Source organism: Eschrichtius robustus, chromosome 9 (assembly GCF_028021215.1).
Source record: "Eschrichtius robustus isolate mEscRob2 chromosome 9, mEscRob2.pri, whole genome shotgun sequence".
Lineage (NCBI taxonomy): Eukaryota > Metazoa > Chordata > Mammalia > Artiodactyla > Eschrichtiidae > Eschrichtius > Eschrichtius robustus.
Window position 1 is genome coordinate 53,507,034 of NC_090832.1, and position 15,546 is coordinate 53,522,579.

Below are 15,546 nucleotides of genomic sequence, written 5' to 3' on the forward strand. Positions count from 1 at the left end.
GACAAGCATTAACAAGAATCAAAATCTGTACACATGACTTCTGAAGGAGCAGCACTGAGTTGGCAAAATTCTTTCTCCTCTACAGATTATACTAACTTTGGTTTGGGGGTGTGGGGCTTATTTTTTCTTTTAAAAAGTACACATACACACACTTATACACATGCACATGCAAACACACTTACAGGCAATGGGAAATAGAGGCTTTATCCAAGTCAAGAATGAAAAAATCCGAACGGTTAAAGCAAAAATAATTCTTTTCTTTTGCTTGAATTAATCAAACAATTGCTGTGCCCACTTATTCCTTTTTACTTGTTTGAACTTGGCTCCAGAATGATTGAAAATGTGACAATTTTACTTATCACTATTGTCAGATACAATTTTCTAGATCAAAATAAGTGATTAGAATTGAAGGGAAATTAAAAGATTTTCATACTAGAAATCACTGAAATTCTCATTAAGGTAATTACTCTCTTTGAAGACGCTAATTCTAATTAACAATATTTTGCTCAGTATTCTTATTCTCTTTTTTTTAAAGAAATGCTTTAATTAATAAAGGGTGTTACTTCATGTCCTGGAAATATCTCTATGTAGTGGAATTAAGACATTTTCATTTAAAAAATGAATTAAGTAGTAAATATAGTAAGTATATAATACAGCAAAACATATATTAATCTACAATGTTAATCCTTTCTTACATGCAAAGAAAGAATTATTCAATATAATTATCACGTATGATATATGTTTTCACTCAATGATACCACTTCCTTATGCTTTTCTCTCATATTAAAAGTCTGTTACAAATATAAATATCTGTGGGCTTCCCTGGTGGCGCAGTGGTTGAGAATCTGCCTGCCAATGCAGGGGACACGGGTTTGAGCCCTGGTCTGGGAAGATCCCACATGCCGTGGAGCAACTAGGCCCGTGAGCCACAATTGCTGAGCCTGTGCGTCTGGAGCCTGTGCTCCGCAACAGGAGAGGCCACGACAGTGAGAGACCCACGCACCGCGATGAAGAGTGGCCCCCACTTGCCGCAACTGGAGAAAGCCCTCGCACAGAAACGAAGACCCAACACAGCCATAAATAAATAAATAAATAAATAAATAAAAGAGTGCATTTCTATATTCATGATAAAAATATATATATAAGTATTTGTAACAAATATAAATATTTACATAAATATATCTTCTACTCTAAAGCTGACTAAAGGTTTTACGCAGTCGTTTAAAGGAAAAATTGTTTGGTATAAATAAATAAAATCCCTGATGATTTTTCTAAGATTTAAATTCTAGTAATATTCTCCTTTGATTTGTAGTTGCGCTTTTTTTCCTAGTTGACGTATACATGCATTTGAGAGGCAATACCAGCTTTATAATTATAAATCCCTATTTCCGTTTATACAAGCTGGAAGAACAATGTCTTCTTTTAATTGAAGGATTCAGTACAGTATTGCAGCTCTAAAGAATGTCTAAGGAATGTTAACAGCATGTTAAATAAGTAAACAAACACAGTAACACAGAGTGTATGGAACAAATATAGAAAATGAATAAATCTTGGTTGTTTGGGGGAAGGCACATGGCTTCACTTCAATGAAAATAAAAAATTTAAACATTCATCTGAGTAAATAGATATAACTTAGAGGGCTAGATCAAGTCAGGTATCTTAAGAAGAACTGATGGCCTTCTGCCTGGGAAAGACGCCAAGGGTAGCCCTGATACAACTTCCTAGTAAATCTGCTGAATCCTGCAGGAAATGACCAGGCTTGCTGCAGAGAGTGGATTAAGAGAAGAGTCCTTTGGAAGGTATGGGAGGCGCCCTGGCATGCTGGCACTCACAGTAGGTACGAACTACCCAGAATCTACATGGAGTTAGCTTCTGTTTCCCGGTACTACTGGCCAGGCTGGTGGTGTGGGGCTGTCCTGCACTTCTGAGAATGGTCTGGTTACTCTTCTCAGCCATGATCTCAAGAGACATAAAGTTGAGAACACATCAGTAGGCAAGAGAACGCCTGTTCCATGCCTCTTCCTTTCTCCCAGCCATAGTAGAATATGCAGATGACAAAGATCCAGAGAGCTAGAGCCCAGAGCAAGCAGGAGGAAGAAAGAGGGATGATGCAGGCAGGGAGCGGGAGAGGGAGAAACAGGCAGATCCAGAAGTGGACCCGGGAGCCAGTTCTTCCTGATGTTGGCATTTGACCATCTCTGAGCAGGAGGGTGTGGTACAGGTACAGGCGGTGCCTGGCTGACCCCATTTCAGGTGACACATGGAGACAGCGTAGCCAGAATGACATTTTGCCTCTGCTTGCTCCTTTCGTCCAGTTCCTACCCTGCTTCTATCTGCCCTGGCTCCCTTCCTAAACTGGGTTCCCAGTTCATCCGTTTCTAGTCCCAAGCCTCTGCCTTCCCCAGGTGTACCGACTGGCCTCTTTCTCCCTGCCAGCCTTCATGGGACTGAGCTCTCTGGCTGGGCCTTGGGGCCTCTCCCATGAGCTGCCTGGTGCTCAGGGCTCCTTGACTGCAGCCTGGGACAGCAAGCAAGGGTTGAGAGAGCATGTCTAGATGGGATAAGGGTACTATGAAGAAGACACGGCTATTGCTGAACTGCAGACCAAGGGACGGGGCACTGCAGACCCTTCACTGCCATCCTTCTCAGGGAATTTACTTTTTGCCCCAACTTTGAATGCTGCCACCAATTGTTTCCTGGACTTCAGTAAACATCATAGGATAGTTAATGGCATGATACTTGCAGAATTATTTTTATTTTAAGTTATTAAAGGAAAAATGTAGAAAACAACTCGAAACTCAGGGCCAGTGACTGGATTTATCAGGTTTTGCTTCCAGTTATAAACTATTTCTTATAGAGAAAGAAGAACAAAATGCAAAACCAATTTGAAAGTGAGTATAAATTATAGGAAGCCAGGTTATTTAATTTTTTAGTTTAAATTTGATTTTTTAATTTCAACATTTTATAAAATTTAATTTTATATTTCTGGTACTCTGATTGATATTATGCTACTTTGAGTTAGAAAGCATTTTCTGTTGAATTTCCCTACCTACTTTTGTCATTTTCTAATAAAATATAAAATATGAGTTTATAATCGCATCATGTCCTTTTTTCTTACTGCTTTCCACCAGTAAGATATTTTTTCATTTTAATTTTTAATTGTGGTAGAATACACATAACATACAATTTACCATCTTAACCATTTTAAGTATATAGCTCAGTAGTCCTAAATACATTCACATTGTTGTGCATCCAATCTCTAAAATTTTTCATCTTACACTAAGTTATTTTTTCACTTTTAATATATAGCATTACTAAAGCAAATTCCTTTGGGAGGGGGATTTCTTTCATGACAAAATATCTTTCATTACTAACCATCAGTGATCTTATAAGAAGTTGTAACAAGAAATGTATTATACAACCTTTGGGCTTCCCTTGTGGCACAGTGGTTAAGAACCCGCCTGCCAATGCAGGAGACACGGGTTCGATCCCTGGTCCGGGAAGATCCCACATGCCGTGGAGCGGCTGGGCCTGTGCGCCGCAACTACTGAGCCTGTGCCCTAGAGCCTTCGAGCCACAGCTACTGAAGCCCGCGCGCCTAGAGCCCGTGCTCCGCAACAAAAGAAGCCACCGCAATGAGAACCCGCGCACAGCAAGGAAGACCCAACGCAGCCATAAATAAATAAATAAATTTATTAAAAAAAAAAAAAAAGAAATGCATTATACAACCTTCAAAGCCTGGCAGCTAAACCAGCTCTCACACTGTGACTCAAGACTTTATTCTACTTTGTTGCCTGCAGGCAAGGACAGGAGCCATGTCTTTTCATGGGTGAAAGGATGCAGTTAACATGCATACACATTATCTCCCACTTTGGGGAAAACTTTTCTTTTAAGGCAATATAGTTAAGTCAGAACTTTCTGTGCAAACATCTAGATATTAAGATGTAACTACCGGGCTTCCCTGGTGGCGCAGTGGTTGAGAATCTGCCTGCCAATGCAGGGGACACGGGTTCGAGCCCTGGTCTGGGAAGATCCCACATGCCGCGGAGCAACTAGGCCAGTGAGCCACAACTACTGAGCCTGCGCGTCTGGAGCCTGTGCTCCGCAACGAGAGGCCGCGACAGTGAGAGACCCACGCACCGCGATGAAGAGTGGCCCCTGCTCGCCGCAACTAGAGAAAGCCCTCGCACAGAAACGAAGACCCAACACACCCAAAGATAAATAAATAAATAATTAAATTTTTTAAAAAAGGCAATACAATAATCAAACCAATTAAAAAAAAAAAAAAGATGTAACTACCGACAGAATGGTAACAACTCTAAATGCCTTACAGTAGGAAGTAGTAAAAATGCCTTTTATGGGAAAGAATCACTATTTCCAAATATTGATGTCATTTTATTTTGTATACCTTTGAGTTAAAGGTATACAAAGGGAAAAAGGCAGGCAAAAGGCACCCAGGACAACGAGGTAGAACATTTGAAGGCAGCAAAGAGCAAAGATTCAAACTTATCCCTTGACCCTTATTTATTATCCTGGTGCGTTGATATATAATGACCTTTTTACCATCTACGTTCTTTTCAACTATGTGTTTTTCAATCAGACAGGGGTTATTTTTCACTTTTAATTCATTAAAGTGTTTAGTCCTGGGAGCCAAATACTGGAAATGAAGCATTACCTTTTTAAACATTCCAGACTCTGTAGGTGAAGGACCAGGCACCTCACAGGTGGTGTGAAAGAACCGGGACTCCCCGAAGTGCAATGTAAATTCTTGGCACTCTCCAGCCACATGGCCTCCATCCACCACCTCCAAAGCTCTGTAAAGAGTGGAAACAACAACTTATCAAGGATGCTGGAAAATCAAGAAGCCCAAAGGCACACTTCCCTGTGTATATTTCCAATCAACCAAAATAATGAATCATTCTTCAAAACCTACACAGGATTGCAGATAACTTGGTACTCTCATAACACATTTATAAGCAGAATTCTTTTAAACCCTGTGTAGAAAACAAATTGAGATAGATAGGTAAATAGGTAAATTGCTAGATGGTTAGATTTTGACATGAAAGCAATACAATTTCATTTTATATTTGTTTGGTTGCTCTGCTGTCATTGTTCTTAAGAGAGAAAAAAAAAAAAAAAAGACATTTGTATGTTTCCTGCACATTGGAAATAAAGTGGAAACTGACTCCCAGTTAGGGGAGGAATCTAGGCTATGCCAGGCAAAGGAAACTGTTCCCAGGATTATAATATTTATTAGATTTAAAAGGAATGCAAACCAACGAAGGCAGAGAGTTTTAGCAGACATTGGTGGTTGCCTAGCCCAAAACCATTTCCTTTATCTAAACCCCCAGCCTAACTGCCACACCCCTAACACACATTTTCTTTGCTAATAACCCTGATTTTGTTCAGATATCCATGTGCTTCAGAGGAAGCTGCTTCCTGCCCTGATAATCAATCATGATTGGTCTAATCCTGGTGTCCCATTCCCCTCGCCAGTAAGTGACTCAGACATATGCCCATACATATCTGTCTTGCTGATATCACCACACTGATTTAGGTCTACCTGACCCTTAAAGTGTTTGTACTCTGCCCTACTTATCTGATGCAACTCTGGCCACTGATATGAGAGAGACATCTGCTGAAGGAATCAGTAGAAGGTCTTTCTCTTAAAAGAAGGTTTACAGAAAGCAATAGTTCTTCCCTGAAGGCCAGTGTCATGACTGCATGTGATGAAATGTGACAGCCATCCTAGGACCAGAAGTGGCATTAGCCTATGGAGAATAGATGGAGGAGAAAGCAGGGCAGAAATATGAGAGCAACTTGAGTCTTCAAATACATTGTTGAGTAGCTGAATTAACCAACCCTAGACCTGCCCTAGCTCTAGAGTTCTTGTTATGTTGCATAATAAATGTCCTATTCTTTAAGCCACTTTGAGTCACGTGTTCTCTATTATCTGTAGTTGAGCAGCGTTATAACTGATACAAGGGTTGATATATTTCTTTTTCGTTTTAAAAAAATTATTTATTTTATTTATTTTTGGCTGCGTTGGGTCTTTGTTGCTGTGCGTGGGCTCCTCTAGTTGTGGCGAGCGGGGGCTACTCTGCGTTGCAGTGAGTGGGTTTCTCATTGCAGTGGCTTCTCTTATTGTGAAGCACGGGCTCTAGGTGTGCAAGCTTCAGTAGTTGTTGCATGCAGGCTCTAGAGCGCAGGCTCAGTAGTTACGGCGCACGGGCTTAGTTGCTCCGTGGCATGTGGGATCTTCCTGGATCAGGGATCGAACCCGAGTCCCTTGCATTGGCAGGCGGATTCTTAACCACTGAGCCACCAGGGAAGTCCAGGTTGATATATTTCTTAAGCATATAATTAAGGCTGAGAAATTAAGGCTGTATGGGAGTAATTTGAAGAAATTCATCTTGCACCTCTTTGTTTTAGAAAACATTATTCTTTGTGTTATAGAAAATGTGAAGATATATTAGCAGCAACAATTTCTTTTTGTCTTCTCCATGGGAACTGAAATAAAAAAATAATTTCTTTAGCCCAGTCACAATTTCTCTCTGCATAAGTAACCACTCTGAACTGTTTCCTTCCTGCAACATTTACACCATACATAAGGACTTAGAAAAAAAACATTTCTACCCTCTGAAAGAAAGCACTGAAGTTCACCTTTGAGGAAAATCTCTCCTTAGGAATTACAGAAGGCATGTATAAAGGGATAGAAAAACACACCTAGCTCCGGGGAATCACATAACAACTGAAAACTATCTTAGAGTTGAGAAGGTGTTAAAGGCTTAACCACGCTTGTAGGTCTGCATCGACTTATTTTTACTAATTGGTCCACTGACCCTAAACCACAGTCCTTGGCCTTCTTCTGCTCACAAATAAGCCAAGCAGAGCAGCAAGCAAGTGAAGACCACTAGGACTATAATGGGGAAAAACAAATCTGACTCCATATTGGATCTATTTCTTTTACTTTAACTTTCCTATTCTATTGCTTTTGTTACAAGTTCATCACTAAAGAGACATTGCCTATAGTTTAAAGTATACGTAATGGCCCATATCTGGGAACCCTGCCTCCCAAGCCTGAGGTGTAAGCTAAAATACCTTTAAGTTCACAGGAAACATCCTCACCAGGCCCACCTGTAAATGGCCGCAGGAAAGAAGAAATTAACACACCCCCTCCAGAGTCTGGCTGGAATCAGGAAATATTTGCAACAGCTTATCACCTTTTTAACTTTTCCTCCTCTCCTCCCACTCTTTGTTCTATAAAAGAAACTAGCATCCAAACCCAGGCAAGATGGTTCTTTGGGACCTTAGTCCACCATCTTCTCCATCTGCTGGTTTTCCAAATAAAATCGTATTCCTTGCGTCAACACCTCATTTCTCGATTTATTGGCGTATTGTGAGGTGAGCAGTACGAGCTTGGACTCAGTAGCAGGACAGAAAATGGATTCCAACCACTGCAGTTTTATATAAATTGTAAAAGTAACAAGAAATGTACAGAAAGTCTGCCACATTTAATATTTTTTCTTTTTGAAGAAAAAAAAATATGCCATTGAATGGATCTAGAGATGCAGTGATAAACTTGAACTACATGTGCTTCCTAAGCTTTATATTGTTGGAGGTGGGCAGAGTTCCAAAACGGAGTTCTCCCTTCCTGCTAGATACTTATGTATTGTGTGATGAAAAGCTAGCAAGGGTGCTCTTTTTTCTAAATTTTTCTTGTGATCCAATCCCAGCCTATAATATGATTCTTTTGCCTGCAAGTAACAGAAATTCCAACTCACAGAAGCTTAATCAAACACGAAGTTTCCTACTGCATATAAATGAAAAGGGTGGACTGAGTTGGTTTAATCAGTTTATTCAGTTGCTGCTGAATTGAGTGGCTGCTACAGTTCTGGTCATTACATATAGATAAGATAGATACGATAATTCCAGGGGATGAAAAGACTATCTTTTCCTGTGTATCTCTCTCAGAAGTAAGGAAGTGTTGGGAGTTTGGGATTGACATGTACACATTGCTATATTTAAAAAGGATAACCAACAAGGACCTACTGTATAGCACAGGGAACTCTGCTCAGTGTTATGTGGCAGCCTGGATGGAAGGGGAGTCTGGGAGAGAATGGATACCTGTATATGTATGGCTGAGTCACTTTGCTGTGCACCTGAAACTATCACAACATTGTTAATCGGCTATACTCTAATATAAAAAATATATATGTGCGTCTGTGTGTGTGTGTGTATGTATATATATATATATATATATATATATATATATATAAAGAAGTAAGGAAGTCTTCCCTAGAAACCACCTAGCAGACTTCTCTGCGTGTCTCATGCCTACACCAAAACAAGCTGGGGTTCTATTAGGAAGAGAGGAGTAGGGGCGGAGTGGACATGGACGTTGGTGTGTGTCACCTCACCTCCCTGTCTTACAACACGTTCCCCACACTTACTACACTGTTGGTAGACGTGGAGTCGATATATACTCATGGTTGAATTTGAGTTACCAAAGCAGAAACGTTCATGACTCTGGCCTCATTGCATGTTGAACCCAGGCAGTGTACCTGCCCTCCTGATTTGGGGATAAACTAACAAGACTTAGCCTGCTATCCAAAGGTCAATTCTATATGCTTCGGGTCATGATCTCAGAAGGCAGATTTAGCTTCTCAGTGGTCAGAGGAAGGGGATGACCCTCACAGGTAGTCCAGGCAAGGTCCTTGCTTCATCTGCAATTCCCAAGCCAGGAATTGCCGAGTCTGTGCTACAGCCAATGTGACCTCTGACCTCCCTTGGAAGGGAGGGGGATGAGGGGTTGGCTGAATTCCTTTTCTTCCAGATCCAGATCCAAGCAGTCCTGCTGAGCACCTGTCACAGGTGTCATTATTTCAAAGTTGGCTCCAGGACTCGGTTGGGAGGTGAAGAAAGGCCACGGGATGTGTGGGCTGAGAGGGCTTCACAAGCCAAGTTCAGCTTTAGGAGCTTCTCCCCCCAGATGCTCAGGCCACCCCGTGAGCATTTTCTCGTTCCTCTCTAATGTCAGACACAGAACTTCTACTCATGGCAAACGTATTACACAAGTGTGTCTCCTGAAACACAACCTTTGCGAAACATGACACAGATATAATACACCTAGAATCATGCTGGAGGGACTCCCAGGCCCTACATTAACTTTGAAATAATATCTAGCTTTCATTCTTTCAGCAAGCATTTTTACATTTCCTGCCATGTGTCATATATCCAAGGACACAAAGGTGAAGGAACCCACTCCAAGCCCTCAGGATATCAAGGTCTAGTAGACATAGGAGCTCATCGCGTGGACAAAATATTTTAATTGTGAATAATAGTTACAGATGGAGCTAGACATAGATAAGTCCCCCTAGCTTAAAAGAAAATCTGAGTAAGTGTTTGCAACAGGAAAGACCAATTGGAAAGTTCATTTTTCTTTTCCAAAGGGTACATTTCAGCTTAACTCCTGATGAGCAGTAGGCTGTTGGTAGTCTTAAGAAAGACTAAGCATAGCCCCCTGGTGAGAAATTTAAGATTTATAAATGGAAGTAGAGTTTCCTTTCTGAACAGTCACTTCTGGTCTCTTATTAAGCACAACACTTCTGGGGTTAAAAAATAAGACAGAATAAAATCAAATCCTCAAACACTGCCATACCAGTCTGGAGTTTTAGCAGAGGATAATTTACTAATTTATAATCTGTACTTTCCTTTTTTTAGTACAGGTATTATGCTGCCAGAAGTGAAAGAGTTTCTGTGTTAAGTATTTTATTTCACTCAGACTCATAAACAACTGGAATATTGGCCCACTCATTCCATTATTTCCTGTTTCCTTTTTATTTGGCTTGCTTTTAAAAGCCGGATTGCCCTTGTCCTTGGAGATTAAGTAGGTAGAAAATTAATAACGGCAAGATTGTTTACCCTTTCCTAAATTAAAAGAGCCACATGGCTATTTCCAGACAAATCGAAGCTTTGTGAGGCTTGAAGCTTATATAATTTTGGAGCCCTCTTTAAGAAAAAGAAAACAAAATATCTTACTTTTTCAAAATTTGTAGCACTAGGGCCCCTCCTAAGGCATTGGAGTTGCCCGTGAAACTTCAGCTTTGTTTGCTTCCTATAAATCCACCTCAGGTTTTCCTGATCTGGTCTGCTCCATCAAGCTGTTCCTCGAGCATTTTAATATGTGTAGCCCAATATAAAGCAAGTTATGAGTTTCTCTATCTAATAATTCTTGCTTCAGAGATAATGTACATGTAAAATACAATGAGACAGAAAACTAAAGGTTTGGGATTAACTCTAGGGTATAAATTGATGCTCTACTGCCATCTAGTGGCTACTCAAAGAATTCATAGTATGTTCTACTAAACCTTGGAATTGTGACTTGGAAGTTACCAAAAAGCGTCTCCAAGAGAGCTGAAAACACCAGATACTAGAACCACTCTTCTGAATTAAGGCAGTGGTTGTAAGGCTACGTAAGTTTGCTGGCCACAAAGAAAGGGAGGAAACTTTTAATTTACTAACAAACAGCACTAAATAGTATGTGTAGTATTTCCTTGCTGCAACTGCTAAATGGTAGGGAGCTACCATATACTGAGCAACTTCTATCCTGCTAATATTAGGCCCTGTATCAGATTATGGACACACCATCAGATAATTCTAGACCTGGAAAGGTCCCTAGTGATTACCTGGTGCAGTCCCTCATTGCACATTTAAAGAGACACTGGCTCTGAGAAACCACAAGGCTGACAGGGCCCTGGGCCTGCTGGTTACCCATGTGCATGAAACTGGATGTTAGGCTTTTCTGCCAAGGCTCACAAAGAGGCATCTAATGACAGTGTGACAATAGAGCCAAGTAAATCTGTCCTATCTCCAGGAAAAAAACCCAAAAAACCAAAAAAACAAAAACCCCTAATATATTTCCCTTGGAAAACCAAGGATTTTGGATTTACAGAATGAGTTTTTCTTTCAGAAGCAATGATGTATTCAAATTTGTATTTTTCTCACCTGAATTAGAGAGGAAATATAGCAATGGTATACACACTGTTTCAGAGTCATACCAGCCTAGCCATTAGCCACGTGATCTTGGGCTAGTTACTTAACTTCTCTCAGCCTCAGTTTCCTCATCTGCAAAATGGGGATTAGAATCAGACTGTCATGAGACTTAAATTAGGTAATGCTCATGAAACACTTAGCCTAGTATTGCCACATAGTAGGTGCTCAATAAGTATCAGCTATGTTTTAAATTTATTTATTTTTATTTTTGGCTGTGTTGGGTCTTAGTTTCTGTGCAAGGGCTTTCTCTAGTTGCGGCGAGCGGGGCCACTCTTCATCGCAGTGTGCGGGCCTCTCACTGTCGCAGCCTCTCTTGTTGCGGAGCACAGGCTCCAGACACGCAGGCTCAGTAGTTGTGGCTCACGGGCCCAGTTACTCTGCGGCATGTGGGATCTTCCCAGACCAGGGCTGGAACCCGTGTCCCCTGCATTGGCAGGCAGATTCTGAACCACTGCGCCACCAGGGAAGCCCTCAGCTATGTTAATTATGCCCATGAACATCAGTTTACATTTGCTGAATAATACAATAATTTACTAGGCATCATGTGGATTGTATTTTGAGCTAGCATATTCATCAGGCTCAACTACAAAATGATATAGAAATGAGAATATCTGAGTTGGAAGATATCTCAGAGATAATCTAGTGACCCAATCATCTCATTTTGCAGTTGAGCTCATTGAGGACCAGAGACATTCATTGTTCATGGTCACAGGGCTAATTATTGGCAGAGTGGAGGGTATAGAACCCATCTGACTCCTAGTTTAGAGACTGATTTCAAATTCTCTGTAAATGAGTTTTATTTATTTATTTATTTATTTATTTTTTTTAATTTATTTATTTATGGTTGTGTTGGGTCTTCGTTTCTGTGCGAGGGCCTTCTTCTAGTTGTGGCAAGCGGGGGCCACTCCTCATCGCGGTGCGCGGGCCTCTCACCATCGCAGCCTCTCCTGCTGCGGAGCACAGGCTCCAGTCGCGCAGGCTCAGCAATTGTGGCTCACGGGCCTAGTCGCTCCGCGGCATGTGGGATCTTCCCAGACCAGGGCTCGAACCCGTGTCCCCTGCATTGGCAGGCAGATTCTCAACCACTGCGCCACCAGGGAAGCCCCTGTAGATGAGTTTTATGATCACAAAATCCCTAGCTGGATGGAGAAATGAATAAATTTTCTATGCTCATTCACGTTCTGAAAATCCAAAACATCCTCATAGTTTTAGCCATATAAAGAATACTTAATCATTAATACCAGTATTTGGTGTTAGCAAACGGTGATAGCTTTTAATGCAGAAAGGCTGCCATCTAGTGGTTGCACTAGAGCATCAATCTTTTCATCCTTTTTAGTAGTGTTTTTGTAAACAGTAACACACCCTGGATTGGTTGGCCTCTATTGCTCCCAACTGCCTCCATCTTTCTGGGCCCCTTGATTTTTTTTTTTTTTTTTTTTTTTTAAAGCAAGAAAGATATTTATTGTTATGCACTGCCAAGGAAACTGGCAGATGCCACTAACAAATGATAAAACATTCTTCTATGGCTCATTATAGAATATAAACCCAACTATAAACGACCAAAAAATACAGTGGCCATCAAACCCCAGTGCAGTGTGTGTCACTAAACTTGATGCTTTAAATGGCAGCTCAAAAGCTGGGAACCATCTCCCGATGTGCTGGGTGGGAGAGAATTCCCCTCATGTCTGTCCAAGTTCCCCTCATATCTGACCGCTGGGAATGCAGATCATCTTCTCTCCTACAAAGGCTGGGTTTTGCCCTAGTAGTTCCATGTAGTGAAATCTAGGCTTTGGGTGCTACAGAGTGTGTGAAATTTAACTAAGCTATCTCAGGACCAATAATAATACATAAATTTTGGTCATTTGGTCATTTCCCATGATTAACAAACTATGAAGCCCCCCCAGAACCAGGCTGGGCTCAACAAGGTTTGGCTTTATTAGTGTTGGTCCCAGAGGAAAGAAGGATCTCAATCTGAGCAAGAGCAAAGAGGACCAGGGACCAAACCACCCGGGGAATCATTGCCCAAAACCCCAAGAGAACTGAGGACCCGTGGTCTGTATCTCAAGGAATGGCTTAGGTTTATCAGGAGTCTTGTGTTTCATGCATGACTGCATACGCTCTCACTTAGAGCTGCTGAAGATTCTGGCTTTTTTTTCAACTTTTCTTTACAATATTCCAGTTGGACAAGTTTAGTTTTTAGTTGTCAAAATATAAAAAGTTTTCTTGATTGCTGGTATTTTCCTTTTAAGGCTACTCAAATTTCTATAACCTAATAGCAGAGAAAATGTAGCTCTTCTTTTGACGACATATATGACCCCCAAAGAAAGACTAATGACTTTACTAAGCTCATAAATAACAAATAAATAATGCAAGAGAGAGTATTTTAAATTGCTGTCTTTTGCAACACAAAACAAAGCTAATGGTGATTATATAACCATGGAGCAGGCAAGGAGCAGGAAACTTGGCAGAATATAGTTATATGTACAAGGGTAGAAAACCAACCCTGAATCACCAGAGGCAACTCTGGGGAGTTATCCCTGAACTCTCCTGCTCCCAGCACCCCACCTCCGATCACTGGTCAGGGGCTCTTTGTCATCATACCTGAGCTTGCTTTGAGAGCCACTAAAAATGCAGCCACATAGACCTCTTTGCTGAACATACTGCAGGGAACCTGAGAAGGGTGTAAGCCACCATCTTATTTAATATTCTCTCTGTAGGGACTGAAAGGAGAAATTTCTCTCTTTCTTAAGTGCCAAATAAACCTTTTCTTTTCCTCACCAGTTGTCTTTCAGACAATGTGGACTGTGTACCTGACCATGAAAAAATGTTAATAATTATACAGAATCATATACATTCTGTAAAGTAATTGTCTCTCTGGCTTTATCACACTACTATTCCTTTAGATTTCTTATCTTCACTTATTTACATTGTTAATTCAAGATAAACTGTAAATCTTTAGAGGAGGAAGCGATGGGGTGGAAATTATAAATACATGGAACATGCTTTCACCTTGCCAGTATGATGTCCATCTACCCTTGTCCATTCCAACTACCATTATCCTACTTCCTAACTTCACTATCTCTTCAATTTACAGAGTTTTCCAGCTATTCTCTGCTATCTGGTCTCTCCTGCATCCTCTAACCCATTCTAAAGTTATGAATAGATTGATCTTCCTGGTGTATACTGGTGTTTGAAAACCATTAGATGGTTCAGCACTGTGTACAGAAGAGTCTTAACTCCGAAGTTTAGCATTCAAGCTCTTCTACCTTCTGGACCCAATTTACCTTTTCAAACATAGCTTTCCTACACGCCCTATGTCACAGGCAATTTTACTGTAATTTAGCTTTATCATAATTATGGATGGTTCTTTCTCTCATCCCAGAGAGGAAGTTCCTTTGTGTATATAATTCCCTCTGTTTCTGACATGGCATCTGACCACATCTGTCACATCACAGACATTCAGTAAGGACTTCCTGGGTGAGAGAATACAAAGCCCCTTTTGCACAGATGGTTTGACTCATAACTAGTAGCTTATAACTACTCATAAGTAGCAGCTTGCAGAGCCTGCTGCTGTTTACGGCTGTTTCAAATAATGTCAACATAAAGCTTTAGTTCAAAAGCACCTCTTCCTAACCACGACAGCTGCATACTAGGCTGGTGTGTCTGTTGTTATTTTCCACAAGTCTATGGTGATGTCACATACTTTGAAGTTGACTTTACAGCACCTTTACTATGCACCATCTGCTTCCTTTGTTTACCTTTGCCCCACCTACCTCACTAGTCCAAAATGACTCTGGTGCCATGACAATTAGGAGTTTATGAAACTCTGGGGTCCCTAAATAACCTGGCAATGAACTCTTCTGCCTTAGTTAGTCCTTCCAGGCACTCAAAGAATTGTCTTCCTCAATCCAGAGCTTTGATAATACTTGCATTGCTGTAAACATTATTACTTTGTAGCATTTCTAGAAGCAATAAAGTTTCAAGAGAAATTGTGTAATTTGTTCCTCATACCAATAATGTTTAGTATTTACGGCATTTCCTGAACTTACAAATACTTATTTTTCCTACAAACCAGATACTCCCAAAATTCTCACAGTTATAATTCAGAGATTTAAAGGCTCTAATCAATATGTTTTTACTATATGATGGTCCGTAATTCTCATAAATCTAAAAGTAAGAATTGAGTCTTTAAATGTTACTTGTAAGACATTAAAACATTCCCACGCACAATCTGGTGCTTATAGTAAATGTCCTTTGATGATAATGTGAAACTAAAAAAACTATTTTAAAATACGAGGATGAGTCTCTTTATCTCTTTTTTTTACTTTTCAAGATAATTCTTATGGAGGTTAGCTTTTACATTAATTTTCGTAACTGTCAATTTCATCATGTTTGACTTACTGAATTTCCAAATACCTGACAGTTGTTTGATGATTAATGTAACATGCACAGTAATTAATACATAACTGCCTGAATTACATCTTTGGTTTC

The 15,546-nt window shown here is 40.4% G+C and overlaps 1 protein-coding gene across 1 annotated transcript in view; it reads right to left on the reverse strand.

Moving 5' to 3' along the window:
* CRYBG1 (crystallin beta-gamma domain containing 1) overlaps positions 1-15,546 on the reverse strand; it is a 228,235-nt gene that overhangs the window by 115,569 nt on the left and 97,120 nt on the right. Inside the window, exon 2 of the mRNA XM_068551364.1 lies at positions 4,676-4,814. Within this exon, the coding sequence (XP_068407465.1) occupies positions 4,676-4,687 (12 nt within the window). The 5' untranslated portion in view covers positions 4,688-4,814. The remainder of the gene's footprint in view (positions 1-4,675; positions 4,815-15,546) is intronic.